We start from the raw sequence: 24,363 nt of genomic DNA, 5'->3' as shown, positions 1-24,363 counted from the left end.
TTGTTCCCTTGAAATGATGGCGGTCAGGCTAAACCCACACCACCATCCAGCCTGATCTTTCTGTATTTAGGCTATCTAAAATAGAGAGTAAAAATAAACAAGTTATTTGTAGATTGCCCCTGGAGGGTGGCAATGTCCAAGCATCATACTAAATTGCATAATCATACTTGGCTCTCCCAGACACTAGAGGGTAGGGAAAGACTAATTAGGTCTTCCAGTCATTCCCTCTGCGAGGGCAGGCTTGTTCTCTGCAGGACAATTTCTAGTGTTTTCATCCTATCTAGCTTTAAACAATTCAAGCAGTGGGGCATCCACTAATTCCTTTGGGAGACCATTCTACTTTCTACAGTCTCATCTGTACACAGTTTTCAAATGATTTTCTCTTCCTTCTAGCAAGACTCCTGTTTAAATGCAGTTTCTCTAGGAAGATGTTAACATGGGTTAAAAGCTGTGTGTAGATACAATCTAACTGTTGGATTCAAACAGGATATGGTTTCCTTGCTCAATATTCTAGGCCTCCTTTTGTAGCCAGAACTCTACCCAGAAAGCTCTCTTAGCTTTAACACAGGATCATGCTACAAGTGCTTTTCTAGCTGTCCAAGGTTTTCTGCTACCTACTCTGGCTGTATAAGGATTGATGGAACTAGAACCCAGAGTTCTAGAGCCTAAAAGGGCTGACAGGCCCACATTGCCACCAGGAGAGTAGACAAAACCCCACCCAGGGAATACAGTGGAGTTTGAGCGCAGCAGGAAGTACCACCCAAAAGGTCCAGAGCGACAGTATGCTGTGGCCCCAAGTGCACTATTTAATCCTGGAGGGTGGCCCAGCAAGTTGTCTGGGCACCCACACAGGTAGGGCCCTACCAAATTCATGGCCGTGAAAAATGCGTCACAGACCATGAAATCTGGTCTCCCCTGTGAAATCTGGCTATTGTAGAGGGGTTGCGGTTTTGCCACCTTTATTTCTGTGCTGCCTTCAAAGCTGGGTGGCCGTCGAGCAGTGGCACAGCCCCAGCTGTGAAGGCAGCACTGCCACCAGCAGCAGTGCAGAAGTGAGTGTGGCATGATATGGAGGGTTTGTCATTTTTGTGCGCCGGCCTCCAGCTGCTAGTCCCTGCAGAGCTGCAGGGGGGTGGGACTTCATCTTCCCCTGCACAGGCCACTCCTGGGGCTGGATCAAACCCACCTCCAGCGGCAGTGCAGAAGTAAGGGTGGCAATACCATACCATGCCACCCTCACTTCTGCACGGCTGCTGGCGGTGGCTCTGCCTTCAGAGCTGGACACCCAGCCAGCAGCCGCCATTCTCCAGCCGCCCATCTCTGAAGACAGCGTCACTGCCAGCAGCAGCGCAGAAGTAAGAATGGCAATATCGTGACCCCCCCTACAATAGCCATGCAACCCTCCCGCCAATTCCTGTTTGGGTCAGGACCCCCACAGTTATAACACTGTGAAATTTAAGATTTTTGAAATCCTGTGACAGTGAAATTTACCAAAATGGACCGTGAATTTGGTAGGGCCCTACACATAGATTTCTGACCTGCTGTAACTCCCAACCACACCTTGTCTTCTGATCTCCAGGTTCTGACATCAGCTTGACTCTGACTCTGGCCTTCTGATTCCAGCCTGGTACAACATCTGATTTCAGGTCTGTTGAGCTTGGCTCTGGTGATTCCTCCAACCCCTGCTCATGGACTGCCATCTTGCAGCTGTCCTTGACATGAAGACTCCAGCTAAGCTGTGACTGCTAGGCCAGACTACCTAAGTCCCAGCCCCTTACAGTCTGCTTCCCTGGTGTTTCTTGTCCCTTTATCTGCTCATGCAGAGCTCCACCAAATCAATACCGAGATCGCTACATTTTCATTCATTTCCTAGTGAAAACTCTCTACCCACATAGCTCTGCTCCTGACAGACCTTGTATATGGCTGTGTTTTCAGTGGTGGCTCCTATTGTTTTAACTATGTTACTGCAACAGGAGTTTAACTGCTTCTTACATTTAGCCTGAATGAAGGACGACTGTTACACCCACTAACTTCAACGAAGTTTAACCCAACCCCCAGCAAAGGAACTGATCCAGACACTCTGTGCCACAGGCAAAACTTCAGTGTGTCTTTCCCTCCTCATAGGCCTAGGGTGGGAGATTTGGCTTGGCTGTCCCTCCATCATGGCAGAGGGCCAGCTGCGCCAAATGTGAGTGGTGGTGTAACCCATGAGCAGGTCACAATGCCGTTCACTCAAATTTGGCCTAGCTGTGCCTCTGTAAGGATGGAGAGCCAGCTGGGTCAAATCTGCCACCCTGCAACAGCCTTGTTTGCCTATAGCTAAAGTGGTGCCTGACTTCCACCATAACGATAGCATGAACTTTACTAGTATTCAAAAGATACAGCTCCTGATTTGACTTGTGTAATTGAAGCCAGTCTTGGAGTGTGGGAGGAATTGTGCTGTCTTCCCTGTTTGCTGATGGAGTTGATGTTTCAGCTGCAAATGCAATGCTTAATCCTAGCTTTAAAAAACCAGAAGGCAGTAGTTTCTTTTGAGATGTAAATGCAGTGCCAGAATGTATTGGCTGACAGAGCAGCACTGCATTCTAGTTATAAAAGCAGGGAGATTTTAGATTAGAAAGATGCATCTCTTTAACAACCACATTCTGGCAAACATTTATGAGCCCGTCATGTTCATTTTCCCATTTCCTGTCTTATTACTGCTAGTTACTAAGAAATTTGGAAGCATAAAGATGCTTCTTGCTTTCTGATCTCCATTCTCCTCTTGCCAGCTTTATTTAAGGATGCCACCATCTAGTGTCTGACACGCAGACAATTCTGTGGTGAGTAACTACGGTACATCATGCATTGTCTTCTTACCTCACTGAATGGATCAGGGGAGAAAAGGTAGCATGTTAAACAGGAGAGAGACCTTGGTAATCACTGAGGGCGAGCGAAATACAGGAGTAGTTTAGTAGGATTTAGCAAATGGAATACATCTGGTTAAGTTTGTCTGAGGATAACTTTGGGGCTGTAAAGCTCACCTTCGTTTCTATACTTAGGGTACATCTACACTGAAAAGTGCCCTTCCCCCTCCCCCCCCCCCCCCCCCCCCCCCCCCCCCCCCCCCCCCCCCCCCCCCCCACCACACACACACGGCAGTGAGTCTTCGAGACCAGGTCAATTGACTCAGGCTCACACTACAGGACTAAAAATAGCAATGTAGACATTCGCATCCGGTCAGGAGCTTGGGATCTCAGGGTATGTCTCACTGCAATTAAAAACCCCGATTTTGGTTTGTGGAGCTCATGCTAAGAAGCTGTTTAATTGTGGTGTGAACATCCGGGCTTGGGCTGGAGCCCAGGCCCTAGGACCCTGTGACGTGGGAGGGTCCCAGAGTTTGGGCTGCAGCCTGAGCCCAAATGTCTACACCACAATTAAAGAGGCCCTCAGCCCAGGCCCCGTGAGCCCTTGTCAGATGGCACAGACCAGCCGTGGGTGTCTAATTGCAGTGTAGACATACCCTAAGACTGGGTGACCAGATAGCAAGCATGAAAAATAGGGACAGAGGGCGGGGGGTAATAGGAGCCTGTGTAAGACAAAGCCCCAAATATCGGGACTGATAAAATCCAGACATCTGGTTACCCTACCTAAGACCCTCCCCATTCTGGGTTTCAGAGCCAGAGCTCCAGCCTGAGCGGGAACAATCACCTACACTGCTATTTTTAGCCCTGTAGCATGAGCCCAAGTCAGTTGAACTCTGAGACTTGCTGCCAGGGGATGGCGGGGGTGGGGCTTGCTGTGCTGACATTCCCTAAGACACAGAATGTAAAATTTTCAGAGGTTGCAGAGATATAATAAACTATTTTGGGGATTTTCAAAAAACAGATGCCCAAACTCAAGTATTCAATTAGAGGCTGCTTTTGAAAAATTTGGCCATAGATGTCTTATAACTTTGTTTTCCTAAAGTTTTATAGGAAAGGCTCCAAGCAATCCCTTTGTAAAGCCAGCTGCCTTCCCAGATAATAGAGCTGTTTACAGTTTACCAGCGCAGTTGTGTCCAGACATGCAGCAACTGACTCCCAGCTCTGCAATTAATTCAACATCCTCGCAGGACAAGTTAGACTCTCTCAATTCAAAGTGGGTGCAGGGCAGGGAACATATGTGCAGCTTGTAACAACGGTATCTGGAAGCCTTGGGTCTGGAAACAGATGTAGAATTGTGGCTCACGGTGGCCTTGAGAGAGCAAGTGGAAGTTACTAACCACACCTTATGGTCTCAGTGTATTCAGACTGCTGGTTGCCTACTATTAACTTCTTGTGAAACACAGAATTTTCAGGTAGAACAGCAATTTCCCTAGTTTCTCTATACAAAGGATTCAAAATTAATCTAGGCCTGTAGAATTCAGGACCTTATGTAGGTGTGATCTGCAGCCTAACCTTAGTATATACCACAAGCTGTTATTTTATTTATTTTTTCCTATCTCTGGCATGGTGAAGTGATTATTCACAGAAATGGGCTGTTAAATAACTTAGTCCATTCTCCCCTCACCCCATCAATACAGAATTGTTCCCTACTGTATTTCTTCTAGTGTTCCAGTCTAGTTCTAAAGCACGGTATTACTCTGAAAAGTGAGGGCAGCATTTGGCTACAGAGTGTGATTATCATGAGAAAGATATAACTTAGTTCAATTATCTCATTTCAGGCTGAGTCTTCAGGGCTGGCAGTTTGGAAAATTATCTTTTTCACTAGTTATGCAGTTAAGTAACAGGAGACTACATTACACTTGGAATGAGCACTGGGAAGCAATAAACAGGGACATTCCCCCCCCGAGTCATTCTTACAGAATCAGTTTCAGAGCAGAATCACACTTTAAATGTCTCAAGCATGTTTCTGCCACTTCCCTGGGAAGCCTGGGAGCAGAACACATCTCACTGTCAGGAATTATTTGTCCTGACATTCATCCTATATTTTCCCTTAGTTTTATCCCATTTCACCTAGTTATACCCCTTTGAATCACCCAAAATAATCTGTCTCCATCGTTGGAGCTTCAAATGTTTGTGGACTGTTTATTCTCCCCTACTCCTTCCATGTAGTGTTGCTCTTTTAAGGCCCAGGCTGAAGTCCTTGCTCATTGAGTTTTGGGAGTGTAAAAAATACAGGATGGGGGTTACAATCTTTCTTCCTCTATTAATCTCTCCAGCCCTCTGAACACCATCGAATGTGCTTCTCTTTAGTAATTAGGCCCCCACAACTGAACATAGTTTTTTTTTTTCATATGCAGTCGCAGCTAGAGGCATATAGAGACAGGCTCTTGCCTCCTGGATTTTCTAAATGTTACTGATACCATTTTCAGGAGAGACCCTTTGGCTGCATCTCTTGTCAGAAATAGAGGCATTTCAGTGGCAGATAGATGTGATATTATGGGTTGGGGGAACAGCAGCTGCTGACCTGTTTTATCTTAGCTTTGACACAGGTATCCCTGAGGGAAACCCTTATTTATCACTCTCTTATTCACATGGCACCTGAAGACTCTCTTCTTACTGTCACTCAGTAAGACGGAAAGATTCTGAACTCAAGCCCCCATGTGAGGTTTAATTGAAAAGATTTTCCTGTGGTCTAGAGGAATAAGTACAGTCCTGAGAATCACACTCCAAGGCTCTAATCCTGGCTCTGCAACTGACTTGCTGTGTGACACTGGACAAATCACTTCTCCTGTCTGGTATAACCAAATTGGCCTATCTCAGCCAGGTGTTGAGAGGATTAACTCATGTTTGTGCAGCAATTTAAAGATGGTACAACAATATTCTTAGTATTGTTGTTACCTAGGTGGCAAACTGAAGGGGTGGGTACAGCCTGCTCCTGCTCCCAATGAAGTCAGTGGGAGTTTTGCAAATGACTTCAGTTCTGTTTACATTGTGCCTTATGTCTTCGCTGCACATCACTTGCTTTCACACTAATGGGAGTTGCATTGAATGGAGACTGTACCTCTAAGGCCAGGGCTCAAAGTAGGGAAATTCATGTAACAATGCAGTGCACATGTGAATCAGAGAATGGGTAAAGCTAGAGAATGCCCTGAAGAATTGGTCTGACCAGCAATTGGGTCAGGGGCAGTTGGCTGTAATTAAGTTATGTATTTATTGAAACAATAAGTCATGAATACAACATTTAAAACAATTGTACATATTATTATATTCTTCTCCCCTCCCCTACATATATCACTTGTAGACTTAGATTTTAAGCTTTTCAGAGCAGGAACAGTGCCTTCCTAGGCATTTGTACGTGCCTAGCACAATGAGACCCCAATCCTGAATACAGCCTTTGATTGCTACCACAGGATAAATAATAATCAGATCCTCTAGCTTCATTTTTTCTTGTTTTCTGTCAAACTTTATTTCTTTTGATTTCTGTTTCACTCCCCGTTGCATCACTTTTGTCTTGCCCAGTTGATGCAGTTGGCGGGGAGGGAGCAGGGGGATTATATTTCATTTTTGGTGTAAATTTCCAGTGTGGAGCTTGTTTAATAATCAGGAGGAGGTGATGTGCTCAGCTGGTTGTTGGTTCCTGCTGCAGGCCAAGGAGGGAGGAGCTCAGGCTCACTTGGACAATTGTCTGAGGGAGCTACCGCTTTACGGTTCACACAATTACATTAGAACTGTTTTATCTGCAAAGGTTTATTAAGGGGACACAGTCAAGATAAAAATGATGTGTTTTTTCCTGGAGTCATCACTGGTGTTACTAACATTTTGGATTATTACTGCTAAAAGAAGGTCAGAATCCAATTCCCTTTTTACTATGACTGCAGTTTGTTTACTTTTTTGCACCTCACTCATCTTGGGACAGTGAAACTACCTAGTCAATTTACCTTTCAGTTTCTAGTTAGTTTCATTTTCTGGTTCTCCTACACTAGCTCAAAGCCCTTAATTTAGGGTCTCCAGAAATGCAGGGGAATTATTACGATTTTTTTGTGTATTTTAATACCATTCTACAGATTGCAGGTACTCTGCAGCACAGGCCCCCTTATAAGACAATACATTTACAATTATTTTGTTTTAAAATTTAACAGAAAACCTTTCTATTAATATTAAGTTTGAAAAACAAAGCCTAAGTTTGAATCCTAAACTACTTGACTGCGTCTGTCTCTTTTAAATACACAGTGCAGATGAAATCAAAAAGACATATCTGACTTGATCCTGCATGTAATACAATAGATCTGTCTCTACAACCCCAGAGTCTATTGATGTGGGTCCAAGTGGGAAAGCCCAAGCAAAGAATTCTAAATGGCAACTATCAGCGGAGCTCAGCTGCTTCTATTGAGTACAGGTTAGATATCATGAGGATCCATGCCTGGAATGGCTTTTTCCTCTCATCACTAATTAAATGGTTAATTATCTAAAAATGTAAAGTGTCTCATAAGTGCTATGGAATATTATTATTGATTTTTTTTTATTTGTGTCACAATGGTGTCTAGAAATCCCAAACAAGATCAGACCTTCATTGTGCTAGGTGTGGTACATATACATATTGGGAGACTGAGGCATGGGGTATGTTAATTGACTTCCCCAAGGTTGCACATGAAATCTCTGGCAGAGCTGGGAATAACCATTAAACTTTATGCATTCACTTAAATGAGCCCACTTGATATTGCAACTGCTTTGTGTGTCCCATAAATGATAACAGGAAGAAACTTAAAGACGAAGCTAAAGAACTCCTAGAGCAGTGTTGATTCATGGTCAAAGCAGGGCACTGGGAGCCAGTACTGATGACTGTCTGCCAAGGTGTAACTTCTGTTTTTGTCCTGGTCCTGCCCCTGTAGAACCGGAACACATTCTGATGACCAAGTATTACGTTTAATGTGAAAGTTTTTTTTTTTCAAGAACACTCCATAAGAGCTCTTTCAAATAACAGCACCTGCGAAGCATTTCCACTAATTCCCTAACTATATGTAGAGAACTAGTTGGGCTAAAAGGTGTGTCTCCATCTCCTATTACTAGGACTGTATGAAACAGCTGCCTTGCTTTAATCAGAGTCCACTGTAGGACAGCTAGGATCCATTTGTTCCTCTACTGCTCCTAGACACATAGAATCCCTTTCCAGAGAAATATCTGTAGAAGAGCTCTGGAGTGGGGGAGGAAAGTGCGAAGATTCCCTTGAACAATGTCTCCTTCATCATTTCAAGGGTAGGAGTGTTTGCCCTCCTGAGAAATGGGTGATGATTCTGCCCCCAAACCAAATGGATCCCCAAGATACATGCATAGGCTCTGTCCTGGGACCCACAGCACCTCCCAGATAGCTGAATGCATGACTCCTTAGGGGCTCCTCTCAACATGGCTGTTCTTTTTACAGGAGGCTTCTCCATGTGGAAGGATGGTGATAAAGGTAATGCTGTGTTGTCTTTTCCAAGTAATCAGCACAAAGATAATCACTCTCCCATATCCCATAATTCAAAGCTATGGGCGTCGATCAAAGGGAGCAAGTGTTTCGTTCAGCAGGCTGTACTGTCTGAAGCAGCCTTTAAATTCCTAGCAGAGTCCAAAATTCTGTCTTTGCATCTTTGATCACCTCCAAACCAGAAAGCCCCCAGATGTTACAGTCCATTCAATCTGATTTTCAAATAGTTAAATCTTATTTTTCGCAGAGAAGTCAATGGCATTAGTCAGAATAACAAAGCAGCAGTCTCTGCATCATTTACCAAACGAACTAGGAACTGTGCAGAAAGTCCCAATAGCACCAGAGCCCTATAACTGGAATATGTGCCCAGTGGTGCATTTCAAGGCCTCTCAGTAAACTGTAAAGATTCCCTCCCAGAAATTGCTAGTTTCTTAACATCTGTTTTAAGACGCAATAGCTGCTCTATAGCTTTCCAAATGCAGAGCCCCTGACTCAACAATTCAGGGGACCACTCTGCTTTGTGTCTCTCTTTCTTTCTCATGTGACCACCACCACCGCAGACCTTGAGTACAGGTCATCCCCCGGTTCCAGATTTGAGAATCATTTGAGGGGTACCATGACAGAGCAGCAATGGGGAACTTCAGAAAAACTCTGGAGCAAAAAGTCAAGCCTCCAGCATAGCATTAGGAGAGAGAGAGAGAGAGAGAGAGAATGTGGACTGCAGAGAAACTCCATAGTAAACTGATCTTCCTGCCTCCTTCCAGAGGTCTTCCGTGGACGCTTGAAAAATGTGTTCTTGTGGGCTCCGAGTGTGCTAAGAGCCAGATAAATTGTTTTGTTTGTTCATTTCCTGTCATTCAGGGTTCCTTCAGGACTTTCTCAGTGAGAATAGGGAGAGGTCAGTGTTCTGTTATTTAGAAAGACTCCAATTACAGATATTTAAACAAGCCAAAAGTGAACAGCTTAACAGGTCAGATGGGGAAAGCAAAATATCAAAGTCATCCTCTCCCTCCCTCTCTCTGAGGGAAACCAGAGACCCTGTGACCCTAAACATCTGATTTCCCCACACACACACCACCAGTTTACCTCTTTGTTTAGCGCTGTCCGCGGTTTCCTCATAAGAGAACCCATTGTGGGGTTGGTGGGAAGAGGGGGCAAGAGGTGTCTGCCCTCACTACAGGAATGAAGAGACCCTACCGCTGGTGGGGTGGGGAGTGGAGAATAGATCTGGGCTCAGCTGCAGCTGTTTCCATGTCAGCAGAGAGGGAGCTGCATAAGGAAAGAGAGGGTGTGGGTGTTGAGCTGAAAGGGGAGCAGCCTTGCTTACATAAGAGAGCACTGAAAGGCTCTGGATGTAGAAGCTATAGTTACAAATTAAGACTCTGGCTGTAGGGAGCCTTACTCCTTTTGTGGGAAGCCTTGTATTTTGTCTAATGCCAGGTTTCAGAGTAGCAGCCGTGTTAGTCTGTATTCGCAAAAAGAAAAGGAGTACTTGTGGCAACTGAGAGACTAACAAATTTATTTGAGCATAAGCTTTCGTGAGCTACAGCTCACTTCATCGGATGCATTCGATGAAGTGAGCTGTAGCTCAGGAAAGCTTATGCTCAAATAAATTTGTTAGTCTCTAAGGTGCCACAAGTACTCCTTTTCTTGTATTTTGTGTTGGACTTCAGTTATAGGGGGCTGTTTTCAGTCTACAGCAGGTAGGCAATAAGCTTGGACCCATCAATTCCCACTGTGACCAGGGACTGGGATGACCATTATGTGACTGAGAGGTTGCTCTTCTGAATTTTCAGCTCTTTCATACAGGCCTTATTTGCTGCCCTTGTGGAATTGAACTGGATAAAAATGGAATTAGCATATTATTATTATGGTTATTTGTGTTATTGTAGCACATAGAAACCTAGTGTGCTAGGCACTATACAAACCCAGAACAAAAGTTAGATCTAGAGCACTGGTTCTCAACCTTGTTGGGCTCAGGACCCATTTGTAAACCTTGATGACCTGTCGTGACCCAGTAAGTAGCTTTAGGGCAAAAAAACATCTGTCTTACTACTTACCCACAATATACACATTAATGTAATAAGCACTAAATAAGTGCACCCTGCAGACCATCTTGGCAGCTCCTGTCCTCCAGGGCTTAGAATATCAGGGTTGGAAGGGACCTCAGGAGGTCATCTAGTCCAACACCCTGCTCAAAGCAGGACCAATCCCCAACTAAATCATCCCAGCCAGGGCTTTGTCAAGCCTGACCTTAAAAACTTCTAGGGAAGGAGATTCCACCACCTCCCTAGGTAACGCATTCCAGTGTTTCACCACCCTCCTAGTGAAAAAGTTTTTCCTAATATCCAACCTAAATCTCCCCCACTGCAACTTGAGACCATTACTCCTTGTCCTGTCATCTGCTACCACTGAGAATAATCTAGAGCCATCCTCTTTGGAACCCCCTTTCAGGTAGTTGAAAGCAGCTATCAAATCCCCCCTCATTCTTCTCTTCTGCAGACTAAACATCCCCAGTTCCCTCAGCCTCTCCTCATAAGTCATGTGTTCCAGTCCCCTAATCATTTTTGTTGCCCTCCGCTGGACTCTTTCCAATTTTTCCACATCCTTCTTGTAGTGTGGGGCCCAAAACTGGACACAGTACTCCAGATGAGGCCTCACCAATGTCGAATAGAGGGGAACGATCACGTCCCTCGATCTGCTGGCAATGCCCCTACTTATACATCCCCAAATGCCATTGGCCTTCTTGGCAACAAGGGCACACTGTTGACTCATATCCAACTTCTCGTCCACTGTAACCCCTAGGTCCTTTTCTGCAGAACTGCTGCCTAGCCATTCGGTCCCTAGTCTGTAGCGGTGCATTGGATTCTTCCGTCCTAAGTGCAGGACTCTGCACTTGTCCTTGTTGAACCTCATCAGATTTCTTTTGGCCCAATCCTCCAATTTGTCTAGGTCCCTCTGTATCCTATCCCTACCCTCCAGCGTATCTACCACTCTTCCCAGTTTAGTGTCATCTGCAAACTTGCTGAGGGTGCAATCCACACCATCCTCCAGATCATTTATGAAGATATTGAACAAAACCGGCCCCAGGACCGACCCCTGGGGCACTCCACTTGATACCGGCTGCCAACTAGACATGGAGCCATTGATCACTATCCGTTGAGCCCGACAATCTAGCCAGCTTTTTATCCACCTTATAGTCCATTCATCCAATCCATACTTCTTTAACTTGCTGGCAAGAATACTGTGGGAGACTGTGTCAAAAGCTTTGCTAAAGTCAAGGAACAACATGTCCACTGCTTTCCCTTCATCCACAGAGCCAATTCTCTCGTCATAGAAGGCAATTAGATTAGTCAGGCATGACTTGCCCTTGGTGAATCCATGCTGCCTGTTCCTGATCACTTTCCTCTCCTCTGAGTGCTTCAGAATTGATTCCTTGAGGACCTGCTCCATGATTTGTCTGGGGACTGAGGTGAGGCTGACTGGCCTGTAGTTCCCAAGATCCTCCTTCTTCCCTTTTTTAAAGATGGGCACTACATTAGCCTTTTTCCAGTCATCTGGGACCTCCCCCGATCGCCATGAGTTTTCAAAGATAATGGCCAATGGCTCTGCAATCACATCCGCCAACTCCTTTAGCACTCTCGGATGCAACTCGTCCGGCCCCATGGACTTGTGCTCGTCCAGCTTTTCTAAATAGTCCCAAACCACTTCTTTCTCCACAGAGGGCTGGCCACCTCCTCCCCATGCTGTGCTGCCCAGTGCAGTAGTCTGGGAGCTGATCTTGTTCGTAAAGACAGAGGCAAAAAAAACATTGAGTACATTAGCTTTTTCCACATCCTCTGTCACTTGGTTGCCTCCCTCATTCAGTAAGGGGCCCACACTTTCCTTGACTTTCTTCTTGTTGCTAACATACCTGAAGAAACCCTTCTTGTTACTCTTAACATCTCTTGCTAGCTGCAACTCCAGGTGTGATTTGGCCTTCCTGATTTTACTCCTGCAAGCCCAAGCAATATTTTTATACTCATCCCTGGTCATTTGTCCAATCTTCCACTTCTTGTAAGCTTCTTTTTTGTATTTAAGAGCAGCAAAGATTTCACTGTTAAGCCAAGCTGGTTGCCTGCCATATTTACTATTCTTTCTACATATCGGGATGGTTTGTCCCTGTAACCTCAATAAGGATTCTTTAAAATACAGCCAGCTCTCCTGGACTCCTTTCCCCCTCATGTTATTCTCCCAGGGGATCTTGCCCATCAGTTCCCTGAGGGAGTCAAAGTCTGCTTTTCTGAAGTCCAGGGTCTGTATTCTGCTGCTCTCCTTTCTTCCTTGTGTTAGGATCCTGAACTCGACCATTTCATGGTCACTGCCTCCCAGGTTCCCATCCATTTTTGCTTCCCCTACTAATTCTTCCCGGTTTGTGAGCAGCAGGTCAAGAAGAGCTCTGCCCCTAGTTGGTTCCTTCATCACTTGCACCAGGAAATTGTCCCCTACATTTTCCAAAAACTTCCTGGATTGCCTGTGCACCGCTGTATTGCTCTCCCAGCAGATATCAGGGTGACTGAAGTCTCCCATGAGAACCAGGGCCTGCGATCTAGTAACTTCTGCGAGTTGCCGGAAGAAAGCCTCGTCCGCCTCATCCCCCTGGTCTGGTGGTCTATAGTAGACTCCCACCACGACATCACCCTTGTTGCTCACACTTCTAAACTTAATCCAGAGACTCTCAGGTTTTTCTGCAGTTTCATACTTGAGCTCTGAGCAGTCATACTGATCTCTTACATACAGTGCAACTCCCCCACCTTTTCTGCCCTTCCTGAACAGCTTATAAACATCCAGCTGATCAGCAAGCTGAGCTTGGTGGCTCAGCTCCCTCCTCCTGGCGTCGGGGCTCAGCATCAGTCAGATTTGACACAGCCACTCATCTGTCATGATGATGGGCGGGCCGACCAGGCCAAGTTTGAGTGAATGGCCTTACAAGCCTGGTGCATGGAGACCCTCCTCTTCCACAGACTTTGTGTGTAACCTTGGGCAAGTCACCTCACCTCTCTGTGCCTAAGTTCCCCATCTGTAAAATGGGCATAGTACCCTACCTAACAGGGGTGTTGTGAGGACAATGGCATTAAAGATTGTGAGGTGCTCAGATACTTTGGTGATGGAGGCCATATAAGTAGCTAAGATAGACAGAATTTAAAAAATCCATTTAAAATTCATTATTACTGGTTCTGTCTCTTCTCAAACATGAGGACTGCTATATGACCTCTTTCTGTTGTACTAGAGCTGTAGGATATTTAAGATACGGCTACATTGCAAATATTATAGCAGAATTTAAAAACATATAAAGGAGGTACAATGAATAATGGCTGCCTTTGTTTCAATGCAATATGTTGGAGATGGGCCCAGAACTTCTGGGAAATGTTTGGATCTGTGGCTTGGGCCCATGGTATTTTGAGGAATTTCTAGGAAATAATATTCCTTCCTTTCTCCCCCCACCTCCATCAGTTGCACTATTTTGCATGGCATAGTGAAGGTAAATTATATTATCTTGAGCAGGCAACAAAATATAATCTATTTTATTTGACTTTCAGCAAGAGTTATCCAAATTTCGCAGAGCTCTGATGGAGTTGTTCTTGTTGGATAAGCATGAATATATGTGTAGGTGACATAAAGACTTTGAACACACACAAGATGAGAAGAGAGACATTGGGTGATGTGCCCCTAAATCATCATGACTTTTGTGGAAAATGGAAAAAGCAATGTTTCAAATATATTGGATGCAACTAGAGCCAGTCAGGTTATTTGTTGTGAATCATTTATCTGAGAAACTTGACCATTTCCCCCCCCCCCCCCTTTTAAAATTATCTACAAATGGGTAACTCTTTTACATATTTGCTTCTTATTATCGGTGTGGTTAAATGAATCTTTTTGTGCAAACAAATTTTAACCAATGTTTGGGTACGAACTTGTTGCTGTGAGTATTCACTATTTGTGTCATATTACTAACCATCTAGGTCACATGGTGTTGACTCTGTTTCCTGATTGGATGGCCTAGGTTTTATAAACAAGGGGACTTCCTCATTATTATCAAGCATTTCTATGGCATCCAGCATCAGGCTTATGTAGATTTACATAGGCGTATGTAGACATATTCCGGATCCCAAACCTCGTGTTCCACTACAGCTTTACCAGTCAGCTAGGAAACCATATTCAATCAGTTGAGGAGCCAAGCTAAATTCATGCTTATTCATAGTTCCACGGGGCTTAGATGCCACAGAAACAGGAGCTTCATAAAACCTAAGACAGGTAGGGAGTGAATTCACACACCTCTGGAGATAATACACAGGTGTGATGTGACACTTTAAGCCCTATGGAAGAAAATGCTATCCAAGTTGAAGGCTTCACTCCACTTGCTGCATGGGGCTGTTTTAAGACGAAAACCTTTCAAAAAATAAAATCACACACAGCTCTCTTTAGAGAGCCCGTGCTGCTTTTTTCTTAAGAGTAGGGGTTTGTCACAATGCCTTTGGCCAAACTTATTCCTCCTCCACATACAGAATAGGTAATGTTCTGACCCCCTGAGGTGGCTGCATTTTGGTGGAACTGTGTATGTAGTTTGTGAAATGTGTTCGTAGCCTTTATTATTAAAATGCTGGGGCTTATTTTTTCAGTTAATTTCTTTAGATTTTTAAAAAAACAAACAAGAACTTTGAGAGACCTAATTACACCCTTTCTTCACTGTTAACAGAATTTCTAATGTGAAAGGAAAAAGCCAGGAAGTGCCAAGGAGGTACTGCTCTCCATTGACTGGCATTGACCTTTCTGGGCCTTTCCCACAAGCACGGGGTGAAGATGAGCAGCCTGTCCCAAGCATGACGTCATTGGCAAATGTCATTGCTTCCCACCAGTCAGAGTGGGTCTCCTTCAATGATGAGCTGCTCGTGCCGGTTACTTCGCAGGGTAAGTTCCCTCAGATTCCTTTAGAGCACTTTAAGACTTTTTAAAATTAAGCTGGCCCATCTATTGACCCAGGTTTGGTCTCATGATACCTGCCTTCCAAGTGGGAACAGAAGAGGCCGAGTTACTTCCTACTTCCCCTGCATAATGGAGAGATCTGGGGAAAAATATCAAATGTTATGTATTGTCATAAATATAAAGGAAAGGGTAAACCTCTATAAAATTCCTCCTGGCCAGAGGAAATCTCCTCTCACCTGTAAAGGGTTAAGAAGCTAAAGGTAACCTCGCTGGCACCTGACCAAAATGACCAATGAGGAGACAAGATACTTTCAAAAGCTGGGAGGAGGGAGAGAAACAAAGGGTCTGTGGGTCTGTCTATATTCTGTCTTTGCCGGGGATAGACCAGGAATGGAGTCTTAGAACTTTTAGTAAGTAATCTAGCTAGGTACGTGTTAGATTATGATTTCTTTAAATGGCTGAGTAAAGAATTGTGCTGAATAGAATAACTATTTCTGTCTGTGTATCTTTTTTGTAACTTAAGGTTTTGCCTAGAGGGGTTCTCTATGTTTTGAATCTAATTACCCTGTAAGGTATCTACCATCCTGATTTTACAGGGGGGATTTCTTATTTCTAATTACTTCTATTTTTATTAAAAGTCTTCTTGTAAGAAAACTGAATGCTTTTTCATTGTTCTCAGATCCAAGGGTTTGGGTCTGTGGTCACCTATGCAAATTGGTGAGGCTTTTTATCCAACATTTCCCAGGAAAGGGGGGGGTGCAAGTGTTGGGAGGACTGTTCATTGTTCTTAGGATCCAAGGGTCTGGGTCTGTAGTCACCTAGGCAAATTGGTGAGGCTTTTTACCAAACCTTGTCCAGAAAGTGGGGTGCAAGGTTTTGGGAAGTATTTTCGGGGGAAAGACGTGTCCAAACAGCTCTTCCCCAGTAACCAGTATTTGTTTGGTGGTGGTAGCGGCCAATCCAAGGACAAAGGGTGGAATATTTTGTACCTTAGGGAAGTTTTGACCTAAGCTGCTAAAGATAAGCTTAGGAGGTTTTTCATGCAGGTCCCCACATCTGTACCCTAGAGTTCAGAGTGGGGGAGGAACCTTGACATGTATCAAGAGAAATGTTTTATAAATGCCCTTTCATTGGACCCAGTTCTGCCTCAGTTACACAGTTCCCACTGACCACATGGGATGTTTCACCTATTATAACTAAGGGCAAAAGTAGGCCTGGTGTGAGATTAAAAGGGGTTGAAGGCTGTTCACCTATAGTTAGTGACAAGCTCAGCAGAGAATGCTACAGGTCTTTGTAAGAAATAATAAACTAATGGCAGCTGCACTAAATCTCTCCTTCCCTCTCCTGGTGATTCTCCCCCCAGCATGAACCCTCAGGTCCAAGAGCAGAAACTAAAGTTGCCTCTCATCATTAGCAACCAGTCAGTACAAGTTACATATAATTCCTTTCCTGCAAAAATGGGTCCCCAAGTGCTTGAGTTGCCATAGCTAATACAGCGAACATTTTTGATTTCTCTATGCTTATGCTGTTATTTATAAAGGGTTATTTCAGAGGGGACAATCAGCTTTTCAGATGAATCTGGACGTCAGGTGGAGCTGCTCTGATGGCAGGAACTTTGTTTCTTTCAAGGCCTCTGTTAGTGGATGACCAACAAATGGTCACTATGCTATGAGACCTGTATATGCTGTGTCCCCTTGTTCATGCATGCACCAGCTCTAGTGGTTTAGTGGTGGCTCCTCCCACTCTGGCTCAGTGGGAGGCCGCTCCGACTCACTACATCGTGGGGTTCCACCCGCAGTCAGGGAATTAGCTGCAGAGTAAATAATCTAAGGCTCTAGCTCTTAGGTGGAACATAGCAAACAAGCTGTCTGCAAGGTCTGGCCTTTAGGAAGGGGCAATAGCAGTCTAGGGCCCGAGGCCCTCAGGCAGGGCGGAGCACCAATAGTTATGGGACTCTGGCCTACAGTTAGGACAGAGCAGTTGTCAGCCTAGGGTCTCAGGCAGGGGTGCTTTTCTGGCCTTGGAGGCGGGGCAGATAAATAGGCAGTCAATTGCCTGACATCTTGGGTCAGGCAGACAAACGCAGGCCTCTTGTCCTAAGTGGGAAGGCTGCCACCCCAGGGGTGAGGTGGCAGGGGGTAGAGGGACACAGGCCCACCTGACTCCACCACGTCCCAGCCCAGGGCCCTAACAGTGGCAAGGCATCCCACTACTGGGTCAGCGGGGAATCCAGCTGCAACACTCCAACCACATTTAAGTAGCCATACAGCCACACTGGAGTCGGCTGTCTCTGGGGCACTTCCTACCTTCCCCTTGGGGTGTACCTACATCCAGGGGTGTCCTCCATCTCCTCTGGGTAGGTATCCAGCAACAGCCCCCCGTACTCCTCAGGATCCAGTTCAGTCAGCAGCGGCAGCAGCAGCTCTGGCCAGTCTTCAGCACAGTAAGCGTTCTCCTTAGGCTCTAACTCTGGGAGCAGGCAGGAGGCGTCTGTCTCCTCCAGCCACTTTCTCCCAACTGAGCTACAGGGTTCAGCCTTTATACTTCCTGTCCCACCCCTTGACTTCTGGTAGGTGTGGCAAGCCTGCTCTGGCTCTGCCCACCCTGGTTTAGCAGTTGGCTCCTTCCCCTCTGGCTCCTTCCCCTCTGGCTCCACCTCATCACAGAAGTGTTTAAAAAATGTGTTCGCTAACTTGTTGTTAAATCATGATTGGCTCAAGCAGGGAATCTAAGGTCAACCACAACCAGCCAACATCTTCTCCCTTCCCAGCCACCCATCCCATCCCCTGTAAGATTTCATACTCCAGAGCAAAATTTGGCACTGACATTTCTGTATGTTTTGTCTCTACTTTAGGTGGTACCAAAGAGCCTCTGGAAAGGTGTTTTTCCTCCTCCGACACCTCCTCAGAAGAAAACCGTATTGTGGATGGAGAGTTTCAGGACCTCTCACACACTGAGCTGAGTGATGACGTGGACAAGCCTGGGGTGGACTCTGCATCAGTATCTCTGCTTGGGAACCATGTGTGTCCTAAACCTGATCTATCTTCATCTATCAGTACCTGGGTTCAATTTGAAGATGTGCCATGGACCAGCACTTTACCAGCTCACACACAAACAGGTGGGGGAGCTTCATGCAAAGGTCTGTTATATAATACAGCAGGCAGCAGCAAGGGTCTGCACAAATAGCAGATTTTCTTTTTACCCTTCCCTCAGCTCTCTTTAGCTGAAACTGTGCAAGTTTCCTGCATCCGATGAAGTAAGCTATAGCTCACGAAAGCTTATGCTCTAATAAATTTGTTAGTCTCTAAGGTACCACAAGTACTCCTTTTCTTTTTACGGATACAGACTAACACGGCTGCTACTCTGAAACCTGTGCAAGTCATAGTTGAGATTAAACACAGTTGATAGTAGCATGCTTTCAAACAGGGCCTATAACTCATCTGTGTCCCTCCTCTCTGTATCAACTACATTCTGTGTTTGATAACACCTTTGGGAGAGAAACTGGCCATTTGAGACATGATAGGTCAAGGCTGAGCTAAGATTAGCCTGTGGGTTTATCAACAGCAGCACAGAAGATGAAGGGGGAAATGAGTGAAGGGTGAAAGGGTAAATTAAGTCTCCATGGGCTATCTAATCCTTGGCTTCTCTGTTGAGACTTCCAACAAGGTGGTTGGGGTGGGGGAGCCAGGGAAGGGAAGGCGGAGGACAATGGCAGTGGTGGTTTTAGTGATAAGGATGCCTGTCCACTGGAAAATGGAATAAGACTGTACCAACTCATGTACAGTAGGCCACCAAACAGCTACATTCATACTGGTGACCTAGATGTCCACCTTTGTCTTCAAGATGGGGCTGCTCAGGGCCATGCCTAGCCATTTTGGTGCCCTACACAGCCCCCCCATGGGGGGGGCAGGCCTCCGCGGCGGGGGAAGGCCTCTGCGGAGTGGGAGGGGCTGGCCCCAGGCCTTCGCAGGGGAGCAGGAGCAGGCTTGGGGGGCAGGGAGGAAACCGCCCCCCAGCACTTACCGACGGAGTGGAGCGGGTTGGGGCTTCACTTCCTGTTGCTTCACTTCCTGCTGCCCGGTGAGTGCAGGCGGCCCCAGCCTGCTCCCCAGGCTCCCAGCCTTGGAGTTTGGGGGGAACCGCCCCCCCAGCACTCACCAGCAGCATGGCTGGGGCCGGGTCGCTCCACTTACCACCATCAGTGAATGCAGGCCCTTCCCCTGCTGCAGTCCTCAGGGGAGTGGGGGCAGGGCTGGGGCAGAGCAGGAGTGGGGGCTTTGGGGAAGGGGTGGAGTTGGAGCGGGAGTGGGGCAGAGCAGGGGTGGGAAGAGGCGGGGCTGGGGCAGAGGCCACGGGAAGAGGCGGAGCAGGGGCTGGAACAGCAGGCAGCTGCGTAGGGCACCTTTGCATATGGGTAGGGACGGCTCTGGGGCTGCTGCTTTGGTGTTTTCCCTGATACATCATCCCAATCGCTGAATTGCTTCTGCCAATTGTTCCTTTCCTGGTCAGTGTCAGGGGGAGAGGACAGCTCATGTAGGTCACTACACTTTGTTATGGACCAGTTAGCTGTCTGGAATGCTGATGAGAAGGGGCCATAAATGGCCACTTGTTCTAATGCTGGTTCAGAAAAATCAAGGGCTTGTCCATCCCGACACTGCTCCAAGATCCAAGTCTTGGGGTGTGATATTTTCTCCCATCACCTGCCTCAAACTGCTCTGCTGAGCCAATGAGGCTGGAGAGTTCACTCCCATGGAGTGGGGAGAGACAGCAGAGAACAGGTCCATAAATGGGGCATATGTGGTACACAGAGTTCAGTGAATAGTGGATGGAGCTTTCCTATCTTTCAAGAAGGGATGGATAACCCTGTGGTATGCCCCAAGTCAGGGCTGTGAGAGTGGGGGAGATAAGCCCTCTGGAGAATTAGGACAAGTTTCCACTACAGAGCTCTGTCAGCATAATTCAGCTTGTACTTCACACCACATGACATTGGGGCATGATCAACAAACATGCTATCATTTCAAACTGTCCCATCGCTCAGTGACCCCTCGTGGTTCAGGCTTGGCAGCACCGTGTCACCCATGTGTCCCCCACCCTACCATATCCTCACCTGACTCTACTGCTTCCCCTTTGTGCCTTATCACCACCTATTCTGCAAGGCGAAATCTCCAAAGTTGCTCTGGAAGCCAGCATCACACTTGGCAGAGGAGTAATAAACAGCTTTGTCTGGCTCTGAGATGCCATTCCTGCAAACGCCATATTCTGTCTTTCCCCTCCCCAAGGTGTGGAGAGACACGTCTTCTGCTTTCTGCCATTCGCTGGATGTGAGCACACTCCTCTCCTTTTTTCCTCCCCCTCTTCCCAATTTGAAGGCAGGACTGATTGGCAAAGGTGCCTGCTTTTGGGCAACTGAGCTTTAATGTGATTTTAGTCCCTTGTTTTAGAGATAACTTCCCTGTTGCACCTGCTGCTAGATCCCTGCCCAGATCTGGCCGAGTGGAGCTGGGGTCTTTGTGAGAATCTGGCTGCTCCTGTTGCCGTGTGCATAAAGAGAGATCTGTGAAGGATATCTCTGCCACTCAGAATGGGCCTGTGTCCTTGGTTCTGTAGTCTGTACCACTGCACTCTGTGTTTCTGCACAACTCCACTGTTCTCTCCACATCAAGTACTCGTGCCAAGCATTGAATCAGTGTAATATGAAAGGCAGAGAAAGGCTTGGCTGTGTTGACATAGGCTTTCCTGGGGGAGAGGGAACTGCTGGGCATGACTGTTATGGCACGCTTTTAGAACTGGTTTTAAAGAGGGCTTGGCCTCCTCAACAATGGAGAGATGATCCTATGTCAATTCTAATCTAGAGGCTCTGGGCATGGAGAAGATTTCAGTATTGTTTGCAGTCCAGCAGTGTGGAAAGTAGAAGTAAATGGCAGAACTCTAACGACAAGTTAGTTTCCATCAGTGCTCACTGCTATCTTCCTAGTGCTGCACTTAATGTCTGAGGAAGCACCAAAGCAGCAGAAACAAAGCACGACTCTGAGATAATAAGTGTTTCGTTTTTGTCATAAGTTCTCATTGATTTCTTTTGAAGTCTGCATCTAAAGACTCTAAGCTAGATCCTTAGCTGGTGTAATTCATCATAGCTCCACTGACTTCTAGCCTTCTGAATATACAAAATCTTCACATCAAATGACACAGTCCTCTGAAGGGGGGAGGAGCTACCCAAGGTATAAAGTTGTTGTGGCTGTTCTAGCCCATGTGGCCTATTTCTCCCTGCCCCACTTTCCAAGTGTGTATTTTTGGCAGCGGCGCCTCCTGTCTGCTTCTATCTAAATAATCAGGAAAGGAAGGAAGAGACTTACTCAGTCATGTAGGGCTTGGCTACACAGCATGGTACAGTCCGTTTGAGGGGTGTGATGTGTACAGCGCTCTAACCTTCTGCACTCTAACTGCCCTATGTAGACCCTGCTGATGCAAACTAGAAGGTACTTAGTTCATGTGAACATAGTCCTGTTTCAAACGGGTCTATATTAACGCAAACTAGCTACCTTTTAGTACGCGCTAGCAGGGTCTCCACGGGCAGTCAGAGTGCAGCAGGTTAGAGCGCTGTACACATCACACCCCTCTAGAGTGCCTTGCCGTGCCATGCAGACAAACCCTTAGTCCTTCTCTCCAGAGTTTGTGCACCCCCCCCCCCCTTGGTTACAGGGTTCACAAAATCACATCACTTCTAGGTCTCTGAGTCATGAAGGGAGCTCATGTCCTCTCTCTAACAAAAGCTCCAGCCCTGAGGCTTTCTACTTCAACCTGATACTGTCCCTGCTTTGCTTTCCCCAGGGCTGCTTTTTACATTCCCCCAGCTCTGTCCATTTTTGTGCTCACCCCTAGACTTCCTCCCGAGAAAGCTTCTTTTCCTTATGCCTATTCCCAGGTTTCTAATCATTTCTGGACTCTCTAGTCCGGGTGCCCTGAGCTAGGAGAAGCAGTGAAGCTCCTGATCTTCTCCCTGAAGCTCTTTTACAGCCCTCTCCCTCTTCCTAGTGTACACTGCAGGCAAGCCTACAGCTCCCATCAAGGCTGGGAATTCTGAGAGGTGAAGCTCTACTGTTCTGAGCTCAAGCTGGGAACCGGCTGGGCTGGGCCTGTGGCCTGCTTTACAGGGCCAGCACAACCTGTTAGAGGTGCACAAGCTATCTGGCTTTTCACAAGAAAAGGTAGTTAGAAGGGAAAAGAGAATCTGCTACTCGTAGTTCTCTCCATCTCTCAGGATGCTTCCATTTGTTGGGCTGCAGTGAGTGCTCTGGTAAAGAGAAAAGGGCTTTGAAATGTTGCTGGGCCCTGGCGTTTCCCATCTTCTCCATGCGGTCCAGTGCTGCATTGACAAAATGGCAAAGAATGCAGATGGGCAATTAAGAATATTGAAAACATTTTGAGCAATTGGCAAGATCTCAGCCTTTCTCCTCTTCACGGCACCTGTCCTTCAGCAGGGCACCTGTGCACAGCCTCGGACCCCTGCTCAACTAATTGCTGCTCCTGGATTCTGCTTTTAATCTTGGCTGGACAGGAGACTGCACCTTTTCCTCCAGCGTATGGACCTAGCCTAAGTGAGCTGTGCTTTTGTCACCTCCATGCTGAATTGTTGCAATGTACCCTAACTTGCTTTGACTACGATGACCATTCAGAAACTGCAGTTGGTCCATCAGTCCACAGCCCACCCTCAAAAGGGAGCTAACCAAAGGGAGCACATTGCTCTTCTGCTTTATTCATCATCCACTTCAAGACAGTGGTTCTGATCTTTAGACATGGGCTAGACCCAGTTCCCGTCTCCATGTCTTACCATAGACAGCAGGGACACTGCAGGAGGCAGTCTTTGAAGTGCAGCTCTTGGGATGGGGATGGGGGAGAGGGCAAGACATTTCTTGGGAGATGGCTTTCTAACCTGGTGGACTATCTTTTAACTCCAGTCATGCCACTGGGGGTTCATGTGCAAGTCACATCTTTTTATATAGATTCAGCCCCAATAAAAGAGTGATAAACTGGCCAGTGACTTTCCAGGGTGACCACCATCCAGTGATACCTTAGTTATGGCAATTACAGGCAGAATAGAAAGGCAAGATCCTAATGCAGGTAGAGTTTGCTGCAACCCTTAGCTGTGTATATGGTGCCTTCTGTAGATTCTATGGTGATGGCCTTATTAGTTTCCTGTAATTATCGGCCCAGATAGGAACAATAGTGAGTGGCTGGTTACAGCTTGGGAGAGTATCAGAAACTTCCCTGACTTACATGCAGAATATCAGTAGCAGACTGGTGTGAGAAGACTGTTTGAAATCTCTTTCCTGTGTAACCAGCTGTGGGGAGCAGTGTCCTGCAGGCTCAGCACCCTGACCATGTTTTTTTTCGGTGCTGTGGCACTGTTACAAAATATTCCATTTTTTTTTCTGCACTTGAGCAGCTGCACAGCTGATTGGCTGAGAATGTGTTTTGAGAACTGCTTGCAAAATGGCACTTTAAGGACCTTTAGAGCGAGGGCAGCACAGGCCACGGGAAAGGGAAATGCTATCTTAGTCACAGATTTTTGCAGTGCTACGATATTATTTTTTATTTGTTTAGCTTTGACAGTGTGCTTGGCCCTGTTCAGTCTACCCAGAGAGAGAGAGTGAGTCCCTGTCCCGAGGTGCTTGCAGTCTAAAAGACTGACACTTGAAGAATAGTATTAAATTCACATTTTATGGCTATCCTGGAAGAAGTGGATTTGTTAAAAGGATCCAAAATAAATAATGGCAGAAGCCTGACATTCTGGGAAGGCATCCAGTCCACAGGTCTGAGGGTGGGAAAATGCATAAAGACTGGAGTGGGGGGTGGGGGGGAATGGCCATAGAGACGGGCATCATTGGTGGTGCAGAAGATGTTCAGGGGAGTCAAAGAGAGGAGGCTCCATAGTACAGACAGGGCAGAGTCATTAAGGGTGTTGAAAGCAGGAATGAGAAGTTTAAATGTGAGGTGAGGAAATCGAAACAGGAAAAGGAAAGATGCACATAA

The 24,363-nt window shown here is 46.3% G+C and overlaps 1 protein-coding gene across 1 annotated transcript in view; it reads left to right on the top strand.

Annotated features, from left to right (window-relative positions):
* STON2 (stonin 2) overlaps nucleotides 1-24,363 on the top strand; it is a 115,033-nt gene that overhangs the window by 10,671 nt on the left and 79,999 nt on the right. The window contains exons 2-3 of the mRNA XM_007070647.4: nucleotides 15,107-15,318; nucleotides 18,188-18,451. Of these exons, the coding sequence (XP_007070709.2) occupies nucleotides 15,231-15,318; nucleotides 18,188-18,451 (352 nt within the window). The 5' untranslated portion in view covers nucleotides 15,107-15,230. The remainder of the gene's footprint in view (nucleotides 1-15,106; nucleotides 15,319-18,187; nucleotides 18,452-24,363) is intronic.

The sequence above is a fragment of the Chelonia mydas genome, chromosome 6, assembly GCF_015237465.2.
Source record: "Chelonia mydas isolate rCheMyd1 chromosome 6, rCheMyd1.pri.v2, whole genome shotgun sequence".
In the NCBI taxonomy this organism is placed as follows: Eukaryota; Metazoa; Chordata; order Testudines; family Cheloniidae; genus Chelonia; species Chelonia mydas.
Note: the sequence above shows the minus strand (reverse complement) of the source record. Positions and strands in the feature narration are given on the sequence as shown.